General features: G+C 40.7%; 1 protein-coding gene and 1 long non-coding RNA gene across 3 annotated transcripts; one reads left to right on the forward strand and one right to left on the reverse strand.

The window, feature by feature from the left end:
- Window positions 1-1093: 1093 nt before the first annotated feature.
- Window positions 1094-18771, reverse strand: kdm4aa (lysine (K)-specific demethylase 4A, genome duplicate a). 2 transcript variants are annotated; one of them, XM_026345315.1, is made up of 22 exons: window positions 18629-18771; window positions 17151-17314; window positions 15859-16034; window positions 15597-15711; window positions 15220-15413; window positions 14722-14771; window positions 14330-14433; window positions 14003-14140; window positions 12751-12983; window positions 11887-12029; window positions 11135-11514; window positions 10499-10589; window positions 10169-10353; window positions 9606-9810; window positions 9368-9438; window positions 8457-8512; window positions 7927-8035; window positions 6981-7169; window positions 6653-6823; window positions 6344-6463; window positions 5407-5499; window positions 1094-5292 (listed from the first exon to the last, which is right to left on the reverse strand). In XM_026345315.1, exons 2-22 carry the CDS (start codon window positions 17286-17288, stop codon window positions 5152-5154), a joined length of 3102 nt encoding a protein of 1033 aa, XP_026201100.1. In that variant the 5' UTR covers window positions 17289-17314; window positions 18629-18771; the 3' UTR covers window positions 1094-5151. The 2 variants fall into 2 exon arrangements, with proteins under 2 accessions (XP_026201100.1, XP_026201099.1); XM_026345314.1 differs by having other exon boundaries at window positions 10499-10592.
- On the forward strand, window positions 14083-14776 carry LOC113152215. The gene is made up of 3 exons (XR_003297891.1): window positions 14083-14175; window positions 14360-14444; window positions 14685-14776. It is a non-coding gene; the product is annotated as an uncharacterized LOC113152215 (long non-coding RNA).
- Window positions 18772-18814: the final 43 nt, after the last annotated feature.

Below are 18814 nucleotides of genomic sequence, written 5' to 3' on the forward strand. Positions count from 1 at the left end.
CAACCTCTCCACATTTAAGACCAGACTTAAAACTTTCCTTTTTTATAAAGCTTATAGTTAGAGATGGATCAGGTGACTCTGAACAGTCTCTTAGTTATGCTGCTATAGGTTAGTCTGCTGGGGGACCTCTACTGATACACTGAGCTCCTCTTCTCTCTCCTCTCCTCTATCCATTCAAATGCCACCATTGCATCTCATTAACTTTGTGTCTTCTCTCTCCTGTAGTTGTGTTTCCTCCTCTCTGTCTCCCTCTCTCTGTACTTTTCTGCAGGTATCCTCGGCCTGGAGCTGTATATCTCCAGAATCCAGTTGACCTGCCCAACGTTCTTGCTGCTTTTTGTTGACTTTATTGCCTGCTGTTCTTTTCTCTCTTCTCTTTCCACTCGTCCCAACCGGTTGAGGCAGATGGCCGCCCACTATGAGCCTGGTTCTGCTGGAGGTTTCTTTGTCTAAAGGGAGTTTTTCCTCTCCACTGTTGCCTAAAGCTAAAGCTCAAATGGGATTGTTGGGTTTTCTATGTAAATTATACTCTGTAATGTCTTACACTGTAAAGTGCCTTGAGATGACTTCAGTTGTGATTACAGAACTATACAAATAAAACTGAATTGAAGCTGAAGGTGCTGCTCCAGGGTGCATTTGTTTGCCCGACCAGCCAAACAGCTTTGCTGTTCCAACTCAGAAGTAATTCCATTTATCCATGTCCTGATCTGCTCTTTGACTTTTGCGCGCTGTTTTCCTCAGTAACAGAGCAGAAAAAGTTGCCCACTGCGTGTCTGGTTAGGGTACTACATGTTTATAGTTCACTCAACCACTAAGCGGGGGCCATTTTCAGCATTTAATCTGTTATGAGAAGGTCAAGATGAGGTAGCCTCACAGTGAGTCAGTCTGACGCACTGGCTCATTGACACATTACTTTTTTAGAGACTGAGTTTTCCAGTTTATATCCAGTGGAGCTGCTTCATGAGCTGCTCACTGTGAGACATTGTGTTTGATGCTGGATGAAATAATGGGATGGATATTGTTCTGCCTCTTCATTATATTTACTTACTTAGATATTTAATATTCCACAGTCAAAGAATACACTGACACAAACTGAAGATATTTTATTTAATAGTGGCTTGTCTCAGCTGGCAGTGCTGAAGACCTGAGGAAAATACTTTTATTTACATTGGCAGGTTTGGTTAGGCCAGAGGAGTACAAATATGTGTTAAAAAACTACAAAGGTTAAATGTTTAAACAAAGTGTGAAATGATTTAAGTAACTTACTGCATGTTCTTTCTCTTCAGGGTGTCTGGGCTAAAAGAATATCCCCCACAACTGAGCGCTATTTTAAAGGTTCCAGTGTTAACCAACTGTTGATTAGTGCGGGGGAGTTTGCATTTCTTTTTGGTTAGTTTCATTTAAATTAACACTAATTAGTAAATGGGGCAATTTGAGAGTTTAAATTGTTATGATTAAATGGTTATGGTATGATGTTTTTGCATATGTTTTCATGTCTCTAAATTTAGATCGCCCTTCAGTTGTGGAAGATCTAGGACGGGACAGCCCTCAGTATAACATGGCTGCCGAAGAGGAATGTTTGGGATACAGGCTGGGGCTGGAGACATTTATCAATTACAGGGATTAAAGCAACCAACCAATCTTTTTCTACCCTTAGACAAAAGTGGTCAGTTCTGCTTTCCACTGTATTTTGCTGGCGACAATGTATGGTTAGTGGAAATTTAGGTTGTGAAATATGTTTGGAGGAAAGTGGAAGCAAAAGCAGAACCAATTCAGCTGCCGGTTGGTAAGTTCCCATAGTGGAAAACACCAATTAGTTGCATATCATTCCCTAGTCCTGTCCTCCTGTACTGCTATCATCTAATAACCATTCACCAAGAATTCATTACTTGGCTTGTAAAATAATTCCAACTTAAAGCTTTATAATACCTATGTTCATAAAGGCATTGTATGAGTGACATCTAATGAAAGTAAGAACATGCTGAATGAGGACAGAGAAGATGGTGCTAAAACAAATTTCTTTACTGAAACAAATTAAATTTTACAAAATGCTTGAATGATAATCTAGAAGTCGAGTTATTTCTCTTCGGGAGGAGACAACAATAACAGACAGTTCAGCTCTGAGTCAACATCTTAAAATAGACTACATGACATTTACACTTCACAGTTTTCTGTGAAAATACACATAAAATAGGTTTTACAAAACGCAACAAAATAGAATAGAAAATCCCCCTCTCCCATGTACAACTCTGTTGATACTTTATGAATAAAATAAATTCCTTCTCCACTCATGACGTTGGAACTGGCAACAACTAACCAGAAAACTAGTGCTGCTGTGTCTGCAGTCTCACACCACAACAAGAACAAGTTCACAGGCAAAGGATGGCATCTGAAGGCCACCGTGTCCCACTAACTAGTGCAATGAGCTCAATGACCTTGGCCAAGAGGGAAGGGCACGAAATCTGTAAAACTTTTCTTAAATGTACAATTAACATTCTAGAACAGCGTTTTAACAAAACTAGCGATGGCGGCACAGAAACGTTATTCAAATGTTCTCGCAAACAGGACTTAAATAAAAGTGCAAAGCACAACTTTCAGTAGAAGAGCGAGGAAACAACAGGGCAGACAAAGGATTCCAATTCTGAACAGATACTTTCAAATGTATCTATATACTGTAGAAAAAATAGAACATACATCATCAAGCACAACCTCTGCAGCATTACTGCAGAATCATGTCTGTCAGCCAGACATCACCTTCTTAAAGCACCTTAATAAATAGGCTGGTAAAAACAAGTGAACACGTAAAAGCTATTTTCACTTCTACTAACTTCAATGAGAAGGAATGCAGTTGCTAGTTACAGTTTAAGATGAGGCATAGTTAGTGGAGTAATGGGCACTGCTCCCATTTAAAGAGACACTTCATCCATATCACTCTATATCCGTCAGTTACACAGTGCAGTGTGTAACTCTGGAGGTCTGAGCAGGGCCATCATATACCGACATCATGTGAAGGAAACGGTATGAGAAACTGTTAAAAACTAACTATAGCTAGAAATTAACTATTCAAAACTCTGCTACACTTGTTTTATTAAACACAGGTACACAGGACACAATAATCTCAACTCAAAGGCCACTTGCTAGCTTTTTCAGAGCTTTGATCTGGAGTGTAAAAGCCAGCTTATAAGTGGATGATTGAAATGGGATTATTCTGCTGCGCTGTTCCTAAGGTCAGGAATGAATTCCATGCAAAACCAGCCATCATAAAGCGCTGTTACTTTGATAAAAACCAAAATGTGTTTGTGGCACCAAGTAGTAACTTAGACCTTGTTCAGTATACCTGATCCCGATTGAAATGTTGCCAATTTCAGGTCATGTAACCTAGGCAATGTTGTTGTACTGCAACTACTAAACATCAAGAATGCGTTTTGTTTTGTGCACAAAAGAAGACAAATCTGCAAAAGTCTTAAAAATGTACAAATTGTAAAAATGTTTTTAAGTACGGTTAGTACAGAAACTCAGGTACCATAGCTGCGCTAGTAGAGAAACTCTTTCAATCTTTAACAAGTGACTGTGTGTGTGTTTGCTACTAATAATTCTCCGTCACTTCATTGGTTCCAGAAATGGCTATCGTGTGTGTTATAGATGAACGATCACAAATATTGTGTGCGTCATTCCAGTCACTCAGAGGCTGGGACAATAGGAAACTGATAGAAATGTGTTGGGTGAAGTTTTCCTTTGATTAAAAGGATAATACCAGTGCAATTCTGTTTTCTTATTTACACCTGTGTGTACAGAGTCCAGCCTTGTCATTAGTTTTATCAACTCATGAAGACAGCTTACTGAGTGAAGGAACATTAATGGCTCTGGCCTGGAGCTCTGCTACTCGACCGACTCAGCATCTTATATGTTGGATACTCTTTTTCTTCGATTAGCTCATCATAGGGAGCTTGTGTTGGGTTTGGTTATTTTCTCGTGTTAGTCACAACTAACAGTAATGAATGAAAGTCAGCAGATATATGGCTCCGCGAACAACAACTCCTTATTAGCAACTGAGCTAAACAGACAACAGTCCTGAAGCCTCTGAGCTACAAAAATGTGAACAGAGGTTTTTGGTGATTAGTTTGAGTACTATACAGAGTTCCTAGGGACCCAGGTCCTGTGGAATGGCCATTTGACAACGCCTGCTTTTAAAGCCTTATTGTTTCACTTTGTATTATATTAATATCATGCTTGCTAAATAAACTTGTCTTTGATCAAGTGAGCACAGCAGAACTCCAGTCTAGCCTCCTCACAGTAAGAAGCCTGGCAGGTATCATAGGTAACATTTAGAGCTGAGACGATCAGTCCATCAGTCATCAGAAATCTACTTTTAACATTGAAAGGTTTACTCCTCCACTTGGGCAATCTAAATTCAACTTGCTGTCTATGGTTGTAGTCTGGGTACATACTCTTAACTTCCATCTGTCCTCCCAATATTAAAATGTCTCCCTACCTCTAACTGAAAGTAGAGGTAGAGTAGGTCAAGTAGTTGCCAACCAGATGACAACATCTGAACTATCAGCTTCGGTTGAGGTCATATTTAGACATTTAAGAGTGGAATTACACATTCTAACTCTGAGGTTACAAATGAATTTAAAATGACCTTGTATACCTGTCAGGCTCTGTATCATAGGCACTGATGGCAGCAGGGAAGAAATCAAATGATGCTAATATCTTAAAAACTTAGGTAAACACTCGAGTTCACTGAAAAGTTTAGTAAAGAGCAGTTCTGTACTGTAACACCTGCCTTGTCCTTTTATTGGTGCATTACTGTCAAAATACTACTTATTATTGTTATACAAGTGCCATTTTTCTATTGCTTCCTACTGTTACATACTGCTAGGGCTGAACACCAGCCTACTGCACTGTATGTGGAGTTCTATGGAAAAACTAAAAATACTGCGGTTTCCTTGATCAAAGTCAAACAAAGTCAAAGGAATTGTCTTTGTGGTGAAAAGAGAAGTAAAAATAGAGAACAGTCCGAAGTGGGTCCTGAAGGAAGTCATCTGGAGCTACACTCTCTCAGTGGCTAGCTGCTGAGTTAAGGTACAGTGAGCACAGTTCAGTCTGTCAGTGCTAGTGGTGTTTGGCTGAGCAGACAGGGAGCCAGAATTACTCCATGATGGTTCTGTAAATCACAGGCTCTATGTAGTCCCCCCTGTAACGTGAGTTGATCACTCTCTGTCTCTTTGACTCCTGGATGATCTCCCTCTCTTCAAAGATCCCATCAAATCTCATGTCGGACGCTTTCGACTGCAGAGACAAACACAAGGCTGTTGGACAACACCGCCATGGCCCGCCCCACGTCCCAACTCCTTCTTTGTTTAGTAAACATGCGATTAAAGAGAACATTTAAGATGCACTTACCAATCTGGATTTGACACGTTTGGGGAGTTCCTCGTCCAGAGTGTAGACATCATCTCTCTTGGCTGTTAGCTGCGACCCATCCTCAAATTCCACCTGCATTCCAGAAATGTAGTAAACAGCTGCTTTTCTTCCCGGTGGTTATAATAATATTAGTATAAGCTGCTTATCATGTCTCAAATGCCAGGCTGACAAAGAGGCACCGTATCTTCTTAACTCTCAGTAGTAATGACTTCATGAATTTCTTTACTGATAAAATCATAACTATGAGATAAAAAAAATTATTAGCTCCTCCTTGCAACTGGCATGGATGGACTCGTATGTACAACAGCTTTAGATTCATTTGTCAGACCTCACTCGAACTTAGACTGCTTCTCCCCCATAGATCAGAGTTAGAGAGTTAAAGTCAATTTCAATAATGAATTCATCTAAACAACAAACATGTCTCTTAGACCCCACCCTGACTAGACTGCTCAAAAATGACTTTTCTGCCTTTGGAGATCAGATCAATGCATCTTTACTAACAGGCTATGTACCACAGGCTTTTAAGGTTGCTTTAATCAAACCTCCACCCTGGACTCAGGGGTTTAAACCAATTATAGACCAATATCCAATCTGCCCTTTATCTCTACAACTGTTAGTGACTTCAGTCTTGAAAAAGTAGCTTACAGTAGAAAACTACTTTTTTTAAGGCTAAGGTCACTAATGATCTTATCATAGCATCAGACAACAGATTGTTCTGTTAGATCTTAGTGCTGAATTCAACACTAGAGATCACAATATTTTAATCAGTATTTTAGGAAACTGTAATAGACCTGACAGGTCAGTTCACCTGGATTCAATATCCAGATGTTTCTTTCCCTTTTGTTCAGATTTTTGAGCTGGGAAATTAACCTGTTGGCTATAAATGGTGTATTGTGTTATTACCTAAGATTCTTACCAGGTACATCTGGATGACATGAGCTGCCACAAATTTGGCACCATACACCAGGCCATCTGTCCATCGCACCTGAACCACTTCACCCTGGGGTGGGGGTCCGAGCTGAGCACAGTCTCGGCTCTAACAGAGAAATCAAACACCATAGAGGCCTGAGTGAACTGAACAGAAGCACAGGTTGAGCGCATCCTTTGAGTTTGTGTAGAGTGATCATGAATTTAAAGAATACAGTGGTTGAAAATAGAAAATCTCATAACTTTTTACTTCAGAGTCACTTAAATCACAAGATGAAGGTGTCGCTGTGAAACCTACCACAATGTCTTCAGGGAACAGATTGTCACTGAAGGAACCATCGTCAAAGTTGACTTCATAGAATGTCTCCTTGGACAGCTGTACCACATCACACTGGTAGTAGCGGCCATTCTTGTGTTTGCATATCACCTTCTGTCCAACAGTCAGCTCGTGCATTGCTGCCTTATTGCGCTGTCAGAGAGAACTCACAGATTTCAGACTCACTAATGTTGATTAGAAACTTCTTTCACATTTGGGGAGCTTTAATGTTACAATATGGATCGTTTCACTGCCAGACATCTCCAGTTCACAGCAAATCCTTGAAGAACAGGTTACCAGATCTGCTTACCTCAATCTGAGTGGGGCCTTTGTGTCGACAGCAGGTAACATGGACAACAAAGGGCCATTCATCCGGCTGCATGAGTACTCCAGCAGCCTGTGCACAGGTGGGGTGGTAGGCAGTGGGACAGCGGCCATGAGAGCACTGCACACAGCAGCCAGAAGCCTTCTTCATCCTCTTCTTACAGTAGTAACATTTCTGTTAACGATATAAACACAGGAGCCTGGGCTCAAGAAAGTGCATTGGAAAGTGGATTCCTAAGTCTCAGTGTTGGGGAAAAGTCTGGCAGAAAGTGTGTTCTGACACTTTTTATCATAAGATTTATCAAATGTCAGTTTGCAAAACATTCTGCTAGCAGCTTTTCATTTTTGGCAGATCTCGGCTAATTCCACCAATGTTAATTGAAGGTGTATGATTCTCCAAATCCATTTTCTGAGCTACGAACTGTTTTATACCTCAGTTTGTGAGGGTTCTATTAAATCATCGACAGTTTGGAACACTAAATGCTAACTTGCTCCGAGCGCCTTGAAAACATGGTTGATCTACACCTTCAACACTGAAACAATCCCTTGTTTTGCAACAAGTACGAGTTGATTAGTAAAATAATGAGTTCCCACATTCTCCCAGTGAAACTTTCATTCACGCCATAGCCGTATCTTTATTTTTATCATTACAAATTTAAATATTTGAATCAAGAAGCTAGTGAAAATGTTAGTTGACTGCCTGTTGTAATTAAATTGTTCTAAAATAAGAAACAAGTAAATTCTGGAAAAAAAAATAGTGAAGAGAAATAAAAATATATCTGCGCTGCCATGTAAACTACTAGAATCATGGTATTTTACTCCCACTTACTCCACCAGGCTGTTATTTGAGACTCTGCCATTATCTGAATGCCGGCTTTATGGATACACTCGATGTATCCTACCCATTAAGTGTGACTGTTTCTTGAACTAACCAGTTTAAATCTCTGCAGGGGGATTCCACTTAAATCCACAGGACTTCTTTCAGTGATGTTGACAAAGCGTGCTTCGAGCACAGCTACTGCACACAACACATGTACCCATCTGCAAAATACACACATAGACACAGCAGTTAACTGACCTGACTGACCGACTATTGTATTTGCTTCACTGGCAGTAAACTGCCTGTTTTAGAAGATGAACAATTCACACTGTGTAACGGATCTACACTTAAACTTAAGGAAGTGTTATCCCCAACCTTCAGTCTCTTGCGGTTGCCTCTGCACTGCTGTCCATTGTGTATGTTTGCATGTGACTGTAAAGAACTGCTCATTCAGAAGCAGGTTTGGAGTAGTTTCTCTATCTGCAGCCAAGCTTGTGAATGATCTTGTCATTTGCATTAAACAATAATATATTGGTCATCAATTTGTTTTTAATCCCTACATAATATTTAATCAGTTCCATCATGAGTCAAATGTCCTTCTCTGTGCCTTCACCCAGCTCCCTGATGACTGGAGCTACTTACTTGTTGTTGTTGGCTTTCTGCAAAGCTCCACCTCTCAGTGAACACAAGCAACAATTCTACAGAAAAAGAGGAAAAACACGTCAATCAACTGCTCAGAAAACAAAACAACAGACTAAGATTGCTAAGATTGCTTTACAACTGTATTGTACATGGCAAGTTAAGTACATAAACAGTCGTGAAGCTTCCATCTCAAACTGCAAACATTCCACTTCTTGTTTTCATGCTGCTAAATGTGTGTAACACTAGATTTCTGTGAGCAGCAGCTTAATGAGCAGGAGCATCTGTCTTATTAAGAACTTGCTGAGGATGTGGCTGCTGCGGTGAATACTCCTGTTCCGACAGTGCGCTGTAACACAGAGCTGAAGAAGGTGAGGACTGACACTTCCAGCCTAAGAGGAGTTTGGACTCAACACGGCAGTAAATGGGGCAGTGAAATCAAAGCTTTTGTCATAATGGCTGAAGTGTGCTCTGCGAGTACAGTGTTTGTAGTGTAATCACTGCATTAGATATTTAAAACACTTTAACTTCCTTTGTGTTGTCTGACAACAAATTCCACTGGAACCAGAAACAAGAAGGGGTAAATACAGACGGCCAATCACAAAACATTGTTTTCCCCATGTACCGTCTTCAAAAACAACCTATCCCCACAAGCTTTCTTATACATTTGCTGTGGGCACAACATGAACCAACAAAGAAGTTACACCCTCAGTAGGTATTGGCTTTTATTGAATTCTATCCATATAATGTATGTGGTATATTTTGCAATATGTAATTTGTGACCAACAATAGGTATAGACTAATACCAGTTGATAAAATCCATTACTGGGTATGATTAGAGTTAAGAAATAAACTGGCTACTGAACTAGGAAGGAAGCTCTAATTAAACAGCAATCTGTCATGTGTTTACTGACCTCAGTCATGGCGTTGGCCTTGCAACGCGCACATTTCCACTCCTTACTTACACTAGCCACGCCATAGCAGCCTGCAATATACAAAGACAAGTGTGACACACTTGAGTAATGTCTCGAGGGTTAGCATGTGCTGCCACCCACAGATAGAGTTTGGTCAGTGCACATAGAAACATCTCCATGATCACACGTGGTACACATTTGCATTCAGTATTCTTAGTTGAAGTGTTTGTGTACTGACTGGTGTGGACCCTGACGCTGCACTGAGAGCAGCTGATGAGGAGGCTGGTTCCATCTTCCTCTAAATGGGGTGTGCTGGGCTTCTCCTCCCGCTCCGAGTCCTCCTCTGTCGTAGTAGTAAAACACATCTCTGGGATCAGAGGTTTGGTCCGCATCCGCCCACCAGCCACCATGACTGGACTGTCTACGCTGTTTGCACATTCGGTCTGACAGCACATGGAAAACATGAAACTTACAACACCAAGCAACAAGCAATATTCTGCTCTAAATAGGCAGTTTTCTTAACACATTAAGCTTTTCTCCTGTAACATGACAGCATACTGCGGAAATCAGCTGTCTTTTGTTTACAGCACATCAGTAGAGCAGGTAACATGATTAGAAATTATGCATTCTGTATTAGAGGGCTGGCAGCATAATGTCCAGATAATCTCGGGGGTGAATAACTCGGATGTTTGATGACATCCTTGGAAATAGTTGAGCGAAAGAGGGAACTATTTCCATAATATAATGTGCAGGATGTGTTTCCATGACAAATGTTGACCACTGCAGACTGGTGCACTTTACCTGCTGGTATGTGTGGAACAGCATGCAGATGGAGCAGTAAGGAGGTTTGGAGCCCATACGCTGGTTATACTCCCTCTCTTTTTTCAGGTTGGGAGGTCTGCTCTGCCATAGGTGAGCAAGAGGTTTAGCCCAGGTCTCCCCTTCCAGACCACCCTCTTCTATTGGGGGTGGTTCCTCAGGAGCCTCTGTCAATATACACATCAAATAACAACAAGAGAAAAGATGATGAAAAGTGAATTAAACATCTTTTATATAGTCATTAATTTTCAACCAATGCTTAGTGTGATGCTGGGGTATCCCGCTTAAGTCTTTACTGCTGATGTGACTGACCTTCATCACTCATGCCATCTTTTATAAGTGGATGGTGGCCTGGCAGCTGCCCCAGATCACTCTCTGGCTCTGCAGCCTCTTTTCCTGACACCTGCTGGAAAAAAAAAAAACTAACAGGAGTTAGTAGTTGTTTTTTTATTTTCTGTTGTGTCTTAATACAGCAACAGTGGTTAAAACACACTAATGCTCCATTTTTGGCCATCTCTCCCCTCTAATATTTACTATGAAACATAAACAGTGCAGCTTGGTTACAGTTCATACGCAGCTGGTGCACAGCTGGGCTTGCATGAAATAAAGTGGACCCTATCACACACAAATAAATACACACACACGTGTCCAGTAGCTACGCTAATTTACTCAGGAGAAGCAGCACAAGGTGACAGTGTAGATCTACTCATCACTGTTTTTTGTATTTCTTTGAAAAAAGTGGTACCAGCACCAGAATTGAACTGATCAAAAACATTTCATTGGCCTTCATAAATGATACAGAATGACAGTAGTACCAAGGCAAACATTCATATTTTTTCTGATCACTGTATTGGATTCTTAACATTTGGATTTTGTAAAGTAAACAGAACTATCAGCCACAAGCATAAAGTAAAGTAGGAGCTGTGTGTATTATCTGTATTTACTCACAAATCTGTTGTCTTTTTCCATCTCATTGTCACTACTCTCACTCTTCTCCTCCTTGGTCGGAGCTTCTCCCTCTCCATAGTCTCCTTTGGCATAGCTGTGGACATGCAGGACGTCTGCAGGACTCAGTGTTCTCTGGAACTGCTGGTGTACGGGACTGCAGCTGCTGCCCAGCTGAGCCTCCTCACTGCCACCCTCCTCGGAGCAGGGAGCTGCAACCTGGCTCTCAGCAGGCTCATGGGGACGGACGTCTGTCAATAGGCTGTTCTTGTCTTTTTTCGATGGGCTTCTTCTGTTTGACGTTTTCTTAGTGCTGGTCCTGGACTGAGATTTAGGCTGTGGCTTGGTGTCTTTCTCATTCTTTGGCTTTGCTTTCAAGGTCTCTGCAATAATTTTACAGAATTGGTAACACACAGTGTCAGGATAGACACAGCATCATTTCATATTTGAAATTGACAATTTAAATTATAGTCTGTATGGTTTCACTACTGTAATTAACAAATCATCCCGCTGTATTAATAATTTAAATACTTTGCTCTTGATGAAGATTACACCTTACACCAGCACCAAACCATATTTTATTTTAAGGAGGAATTGTGATAAGGTCCGAGGAGACCAGAGTTGGGATTAAGCAGAACAAACTGCCTTTTGTTTAAAGATAATTTTTTACTTGTACAACTGCCAAAAAAACAAACAAACAAACAAAAAAAACCAAAACAGGTAAAACAAAGTCTTCCGTAAAGCAGACACTTTACCTGGCCCAGTGGGGACTTTAGTCGGAGACTCCTTGTGTGACAGCTTGGCCTTCTTCTGCTCCACCTCCTGGGGTTCCTGCAGGGTTGGCTCGGTTTTCACATCTGCAGCAGGTTCCAGATGATGCTTTGTCCCAGTCTTTGGACTAATGCATGGTGGACATAAGTGAAGAGAATGAGTACTGGTCTCTGTTTGGCCATATCTATGAAAATGGTCCGGCTTCACCACTTTGTCAAAGGTAAACACTTTCCCATAGACTTGTACAGCAAGTTTACAGATATGACCTTCTGAACAAATGTTTAACATGGTCATTGCCACGAATTAGCTTAAGTTTAATCTAGACATAGTGAAAAATATTAATTATCTGTTTGTCATCTTAAATGTTAACTTTTTATGACTGAGTTAATAGCATTTCATCATAGATTTCCCCTGCTGCTGACTGAAAGTGCTGGTTAAAATTAAAACACCACAAACTATGACTAATGACTGGCTACAGTTTGTAACCCATCACTCTAAAACAGGGTAAATCTGGACTCATCAGACCACATGAGCTTCTTCTACTGGACAGTTCTTAACCCAGTTTTAGTAGTTTCAGCTATCTCCTTAGAGGTTTTCTTTGCATGACTCATACCAATAATTTGAGCCTTCTGAAACTGATTAACATCTTTTCCACAACCACAGGATGTGTCTTTTGACAAAAAAATGAGAAGCTACTCACTGCATCAGTTAGGGTTAAATAACTTGTTGCCAGCTGAAACATAATCATCTATGCAGTAATTATCCAATAGGAGGCTCTTACCTATTTGCTTAGTTAACTGGGTTTAACTGGCAAAAGTTTTGGATTAGAAGCAAGTGTAAAACCAGACCTTTTGTCCTCCTGGACAGGAACAGCAGGCTCCTCACATTCATTTTCATGTGGACTCCCCTTTGAAGGTTCAGTCTTGTTTGTTTTCAGAAACTCTTCAGCCTCTGACGTGGGCTTGGCGTGGTCAATGGGAGTGTTATCTTTTCCCGACTTCCATAATTTGTAACGGTCAGGCTGAAACTTGCGTACAAAAACATCCATGGAGATCTTCACCATGTCCTGACGGCACGAGCACTGCAACGAAAACACAGATCAAACTCTTCAGTCTAAGTTTTAACTATGAAAGTTAGAGCAGTATGAAAACAGTTGCATTTGTTGTTGGGGTTGAGGGTATGCTCTGGAGTAAGACTGATATTCTGGCTTGTGTTTGACTACGTAAGCATTGAAAGTTCCCAGAGAATGACCCTGAATAATGCGAGGAGGCCCTCACGTCTCCTCTACAACAACCATCACATCAAAACTTTACACATGAACTGTTCAAATGGCTGAGCATACTGCCGAGGATGAAGATTTTCAAATGTGGACCCCGTATGAGTTTCCTTTTCATGCTCCCATAACTCAAACTGTGAATAAAAGACTTTAGGTTTAAAGCTCATGGCCTCTGTGAACCTTGGGATGGACCCGACAGTTTAACTCTGCTACAGGCTAATGATCAGCATGTTCCGTGTTGCAACACTGCCTTGCATGAACACGTGGTATGATTGAAAAGAACAGGTTGTCACTGAAGAAGTGTGATGGGTCATGGCTCAGTTTGTGCCCTGAATTGTCAGTTCTTTTCAACAACACTGAAAAGATTCAGTGACATCAGGGAAATCTCAGAGCCCAGGGCGTAAACCACTGTTAAATATGAGTGACCTGAGTCTTCAGGTGTCACTGCATCACAAAATGTCACGCTACTATGATAAAAATAGTCACATGGGCTCATTGGAAAACTTTACACAGTCTGCCACCCCATCCAGAAATGCAACCTGAAGCTCTGTTATGCAAGAGAGAACCCAAACATCATTTCTGTGCAGAAACGCGGGCGAGTTCTCTGGCTATTCCTGCCTGCACTCCAGATTTCCTATTCCTATTGAAAATGAAGCAGAGAATCAGATAACAACCACTAACTGCTGAGTAAGAGGAAAGGTGATGTACGCAGAGTTGACTGATTCTCTGTTTGATCATTGTATATTTACAAAGTAAAAACACTGAACTCCTTTTCTTTGTACTTTTGTCATAGACAGTAAATACTGGATAGGTTGAAGCAGTACCAGTGTTGCCTGTTTGCCGTAATCAATCCATCGTTGAGTGGCGAAGTTGGTGGACTCAGCACAGTTGAAGCCATGGTTGAAACCAGCATGATAGCCAAAGGGGAACGTTACAATGAACTGCCCAGCCTCCTGAGTGACCTGGATATAAAACAACATCCCAAAGACTGACCACCGTAGGTTAAACCTTTCACTCTTTTTCTTATATTTACTATTACTGTTTTGTTTGCTGGACACAATTTCATGTGCTACACCGTCTATCTTTAAACCATCTGCTTCTTTACTGTCATAAAATGTCATGAGAGCAGCACAAAGTACGTAAGTGGTTACCTTGTCAAACGGTATGCCATATTTTTTCAGGATTGAGGGTGAAATTAAAGTCATCTTGTGGCGCAAGAAGGCCTCACAGCTCTGAGCGTTTCCAGGGAAGAAACCTGTGTATACAGTAAATCATGGACAACATCAGTACATATGTTCCTCTCTGATTGCGTTACAACTTTTAATTGGAATATGTGCATGTATGTGTATTTGCTGTTTTCTCTGTGGTACTTAGAGTACAGAAGTTCACTAAAAGCACTTTTAAGCATGACAAGCTGAAGAGATGTGACATTCACTGGTTCAAATTTGAAAAACAATGATGTTCAAGAGATGATTTAAGACACAATGAATGTTTGTCATCACACAGGATCCACTTTAGAGTTCTGCAAGAACCCAACACGTACCCTTTGCAAGTCGTTCCAGTCTTTTCCCGTGTTCTGGTGGAACAACATACCTGAGGAGCAACAGAAGTATAAATAATCAAATGCAGTATGATGTTTGCACACATTGTGTAAAGGTTGTAAACTGGAACCACCAATACATTCACCAACAGCTATCAATAACATGAGACATGAGATTCATTGTAGGTTTTGTCTTATAAAATGGGTTTCTAAATCTCTATGACCCAGACTCACTGAACGCTTTAACAACAATGCAGAGACATTGTTGATGTCTGTTGTTGTTGAATTATTTACTATATTTGAGCATTTGAGCGTCTTATTTATGGAGGGTAGCTTGGGGAAGAGGCTCTTCACTTCTCGATGTTGAAAAGATGTGTGTGTATTGTTTGATTAGTCATTACTGTTTATAATAAAAGGAGTGCTAAAAAAGAAAACTGCTGGATGGTGGTTAAGTTGGGATTGTTGATTGTTGAAATGGTGTGAGTGCATCTGTCACTGTACCAGGACTTTGGCTCTCCAAAGTGTAGGTAGTTGATGCTATACAGATCCATGTCCTCAGTGTGCCATGCGAATGCACTCTTCCACATCCCAAAATAGAGGTATGGTGTGTTGACTCCTTTGATTTTGATCCCGCTGTCGTTCTCCACAATGTCCAGAATGGTGTTGAGACGGCCGATGTTCCATTCAGAGACATCCTGCAAAAGTAGGGTTGAGCAGAGGATGAGTCGTAGTAACACTGATGATAAAAAGCTACATGTGGAACATTTACCTCATCAGAAAAAGTGCAAATTAGGTGATTGAGTATGTGAGCGCCACAGTGAAAGATTTAACACAGTGAAGAAACAGATGGTTCTGTTATCCAACACATGACCACTCACTGGATCATACAGAGTTCCACTGACATCAGCCCCATAGAGAGGTGGATTGAAGGTCAAGTTCTTCCAGAACTTCCTCTCCAGCTCATCAAAATTTGCATATCTAGGATTGCAGAACCTAGTGAGAAATGTTTTAAAAGATTCAGTATGAACCATCTGAAGTTCATGTAAACAGCTCATAAAGTGATAATCTAGAGAAACGAGACTACACCAGGCTGTATGTAATCAACACACTGTTGTCTATAATTTGACTATAGAAACTGACTTGTCCAGGTTGGAGGTCTTACGGAACTCATGGACCGTCATTGGCTTCTTCTGGATGTTGTACTGTGTGAACAGTCCCGACTGGCCGGTTACCACCTGCTGAATGGGAGCAGGAATTACCAGATCATCGATATCATCATATGTCCGTCGGGGTTTCCAGCCTTTAGGTGGAATAACCTGCAACAGAAAGTACCAGCGGTGAGTACGGCAAGACTCTGATGTTGTAGTGATGAATTTATTGAGATATCAACTACGTTTCAATAACCACTGCTTCAACTTGGTTACCATTATCAGTTCAAAGAACGGCTGATGCTGGGCTGGAAGGCTTTTAAATTAATGCTACGGAAATATACAGTAAGTTAAATATACTGTGTGAACTGTTAAGTACAGGTAATTACACTGATACGAAAATGTGCAAATATGTTCTCGCTTAATTTAAAACTGGAACCAATTTTTTCCTGAGGACCTGAACTAGCATCAGAAAGTGTTGAACCTGCCTTTGTATCCTATGAAAAGTCTACGCAAATTTCTGCGAATGAAGTGCAGAGATAATTCAAGCAGAACTCCAAAGTCAAGCTTGTATTGGCTGTTTGCAGTATAGCCATGTAGCTAGTGGCATCCAACCATATTCATTAGGTGTACGTTGTAGACATTAGCTATAACCTGACACGTCTTCTCTGGTGTGCTCATGATAACACAGTTTGTAATGTTTTTTTTGATGCATTCAATCACAGCAGTACATCTGTCTACATTACTAGGTAAAGTGTTGAAATTCTCTCCTTTCTCTTGCTGCGTTCAGGTTTTTAATGTAGGTCTGTGTCTGACACCTGACAGTGTAACATCACCTACCCTACTGTAGCTGAAGTATTTCCTAATTTCTCACTGATTATCATTCACTTGACTACACATTCAAATCATGGAGCACTGTTAAAGATGTTATTAGCGTTTTACTTCGCCCAGACTGAAACATCCCTTCTTTATTTCTGTCATTGTCTATCTGCTAATTGACACACGTACTATTAATATATCTAATTGTTTCAGCTCTCTGTTAAAATGATTTAGTTTGCAGATTTCTACCAACAGACCTGCAGCTCCACAGCATGCAGCAAGTCTTTTTACACTAGCCTCACATTTCTATAAATTAAACTAAGGGAATGATGAAATTAACAAAGTGATCTAGCATGTTAACAGAGTGTGAAGAATCTGACATGGAAAATTAGAGGAAATCAAGAACAAGAACAAAAAAAGGTTCTTGCATGAGGCCTACTGTATCATAATACTACTACTACTTACTTTTGCCATTCCAGCTCTATGCGCTCCTTGTGACTCCATATAGGCGATGTACCGGCTGAAGTCCTTGAACTCCTCTTTGGAGGGGGAGAATGTCATTATCTTGGAGGCCACACTCTGGGCTGGTGTGTCTGTGGTCATCTTGGGACTGTATTTTGACCTTAAGTCTGGTGGAAAACACAGACATCATCATGAAAACATCACTGTTAGTATGTTACATGCCGGACAGTGTCTGGCTCAAAATAGCCAAGGACCCAATCTGCATCAGCTCTTGACAATAATAGTCGACCTCAAACACACGACTGAAGCTGCCCTGCAATTCAGGAATGAGAAAGTTAAGGGAAGATGCTTCTTGGTCAGTTATTTGCCGTTACATCATTTAAAGTTATCAATTTTGTATTCAACGTCAAAGTTTATTCAACAGTTTAAATCCCCATTGTGCATGGTTTATTGAAAGAGAGATTTTACTTCTTCTCTCCATGCAGGTCACGTTAAACCTAGTCAAGGTACAAAAATAAATTTAAAAAAAAAAAAAATCACAAAACGCTCACTTGTAAAACCTGGAGTACACCAACAAGGAGATTTTAGAGAGCCAGCTTTTTTTTTGCATTTGCATTTTACTTGCAAAAATACTGATACTTTTTTTTGAAATCCATGTAGGATCAGGACTAGGTCAGAACCATATACGAATTTTCCTCACACAGGGACCCAGAGGATCATTTATTGTACAATGACAGATAGATCAAAGCTTTATTCTTTCTTTGAAATCAGATTTTTTTTTATCTATAACTGCACTCTGGTATATAATAATCCTCCAAGGCTAGTATGCTGAGAAACACATATGTACACCTAATCCTCAAATTTGTCTACATTAGTTGTGTAGTGTTGCACTACAATCATCGGTTTTTGCACAGTTAACTAACCGAAACGAAGTGCAACCGTTAACTAGCGAACAACATACTCTAAACTTTGACTTTATGGAGTTTGCCAGCAAAACCACGTAGGTTTGGGGCTCCAGTCGTGATTGGATACAACCGAGATTCATTCGCAATCCTAGGTCACTGGTTGGCTGAATGGCACGTCAGTCACAAACTGTGGCCCACTGACAGCGCTGCCCCTCGGAAAAATATTTAGCTAGTCTGCTAGCTAACATGCTAACTGAAAGACAGCTTTTTCTGCGTCTCAGAAATGAAAAGTGCAGTCAACAAACAATCACAGTACTGTCATATTCAAGGGTAAACTGCAAGTAGTGAGCATTTGTACACAATGCAAGTAGATTTTCAAACCGGCTGATAATTTATTTAAAGCAGAAACAACCGCTAAGTGTGTAGCGGACTCGAATCTGACAGCTGCCTCCTGTTTCAGCTAACCAAACAGCAAACACGGCTTGTTGCTGACGGTCAGATTGTTTTGCACAAACTTAGACCTACTCTTGCTTTCCTACAAACAGACTGGTTTAAAAGTGTTAAACATTTACTTACAAACGCTGATATGTAGATGAGTTGTTTTTTCCTATATCACAGGTAATAAAGTAGAAATACAAACATCATCAGTCCGGGCAAGGAAGACGGTCCTCCATTTTTCCAGTGACGCATGCCCAGTGTGCCTTTGTTTACACGGAACTCAGAGGGGGCGGGGCTTCGCAGTGGCGAGCCAATCACAGGTCC

The sequence above is a fragment of the Anabas testudineus genome, chromosome 4 (assembly GCF_900324465.2).
Source record: "Anabas testudineus chromosome 4, fAnaTes1.2, whole genome shotgun sequence".
Taxonomy (NCBI): Eukaryota; Metazoa; Chordata; class Actinopteri; order Anabantiformes; family Anabantidae; genus Anabas; species Anabas testudineus.

Excerpts from the sequence above, each read along its gene's own strand:
- kdm4aa (XM_026345314.1), bottom strand. The coding sequence starts at position 17,288 with ATGACCACAGACACACCAGCCCAGAGTGTGGCCTCCAAGATAATGACA. Across the intron at positions 10,354-10,498 it reads AGATGGCATGAGTGATGAAG|AGGCTCCTGAGGAACCACCC; the intron begins GTCAGTCACATC and ends GTATATTGACAG. Across the intron at positions 8,513-9,367 it reads AGGCCAACGCCATGACTGAG|AATTGTTGCTTGTGTTCACT; the intron begins GTCAGTAAACAC and ends CTTTTTCTGTAG.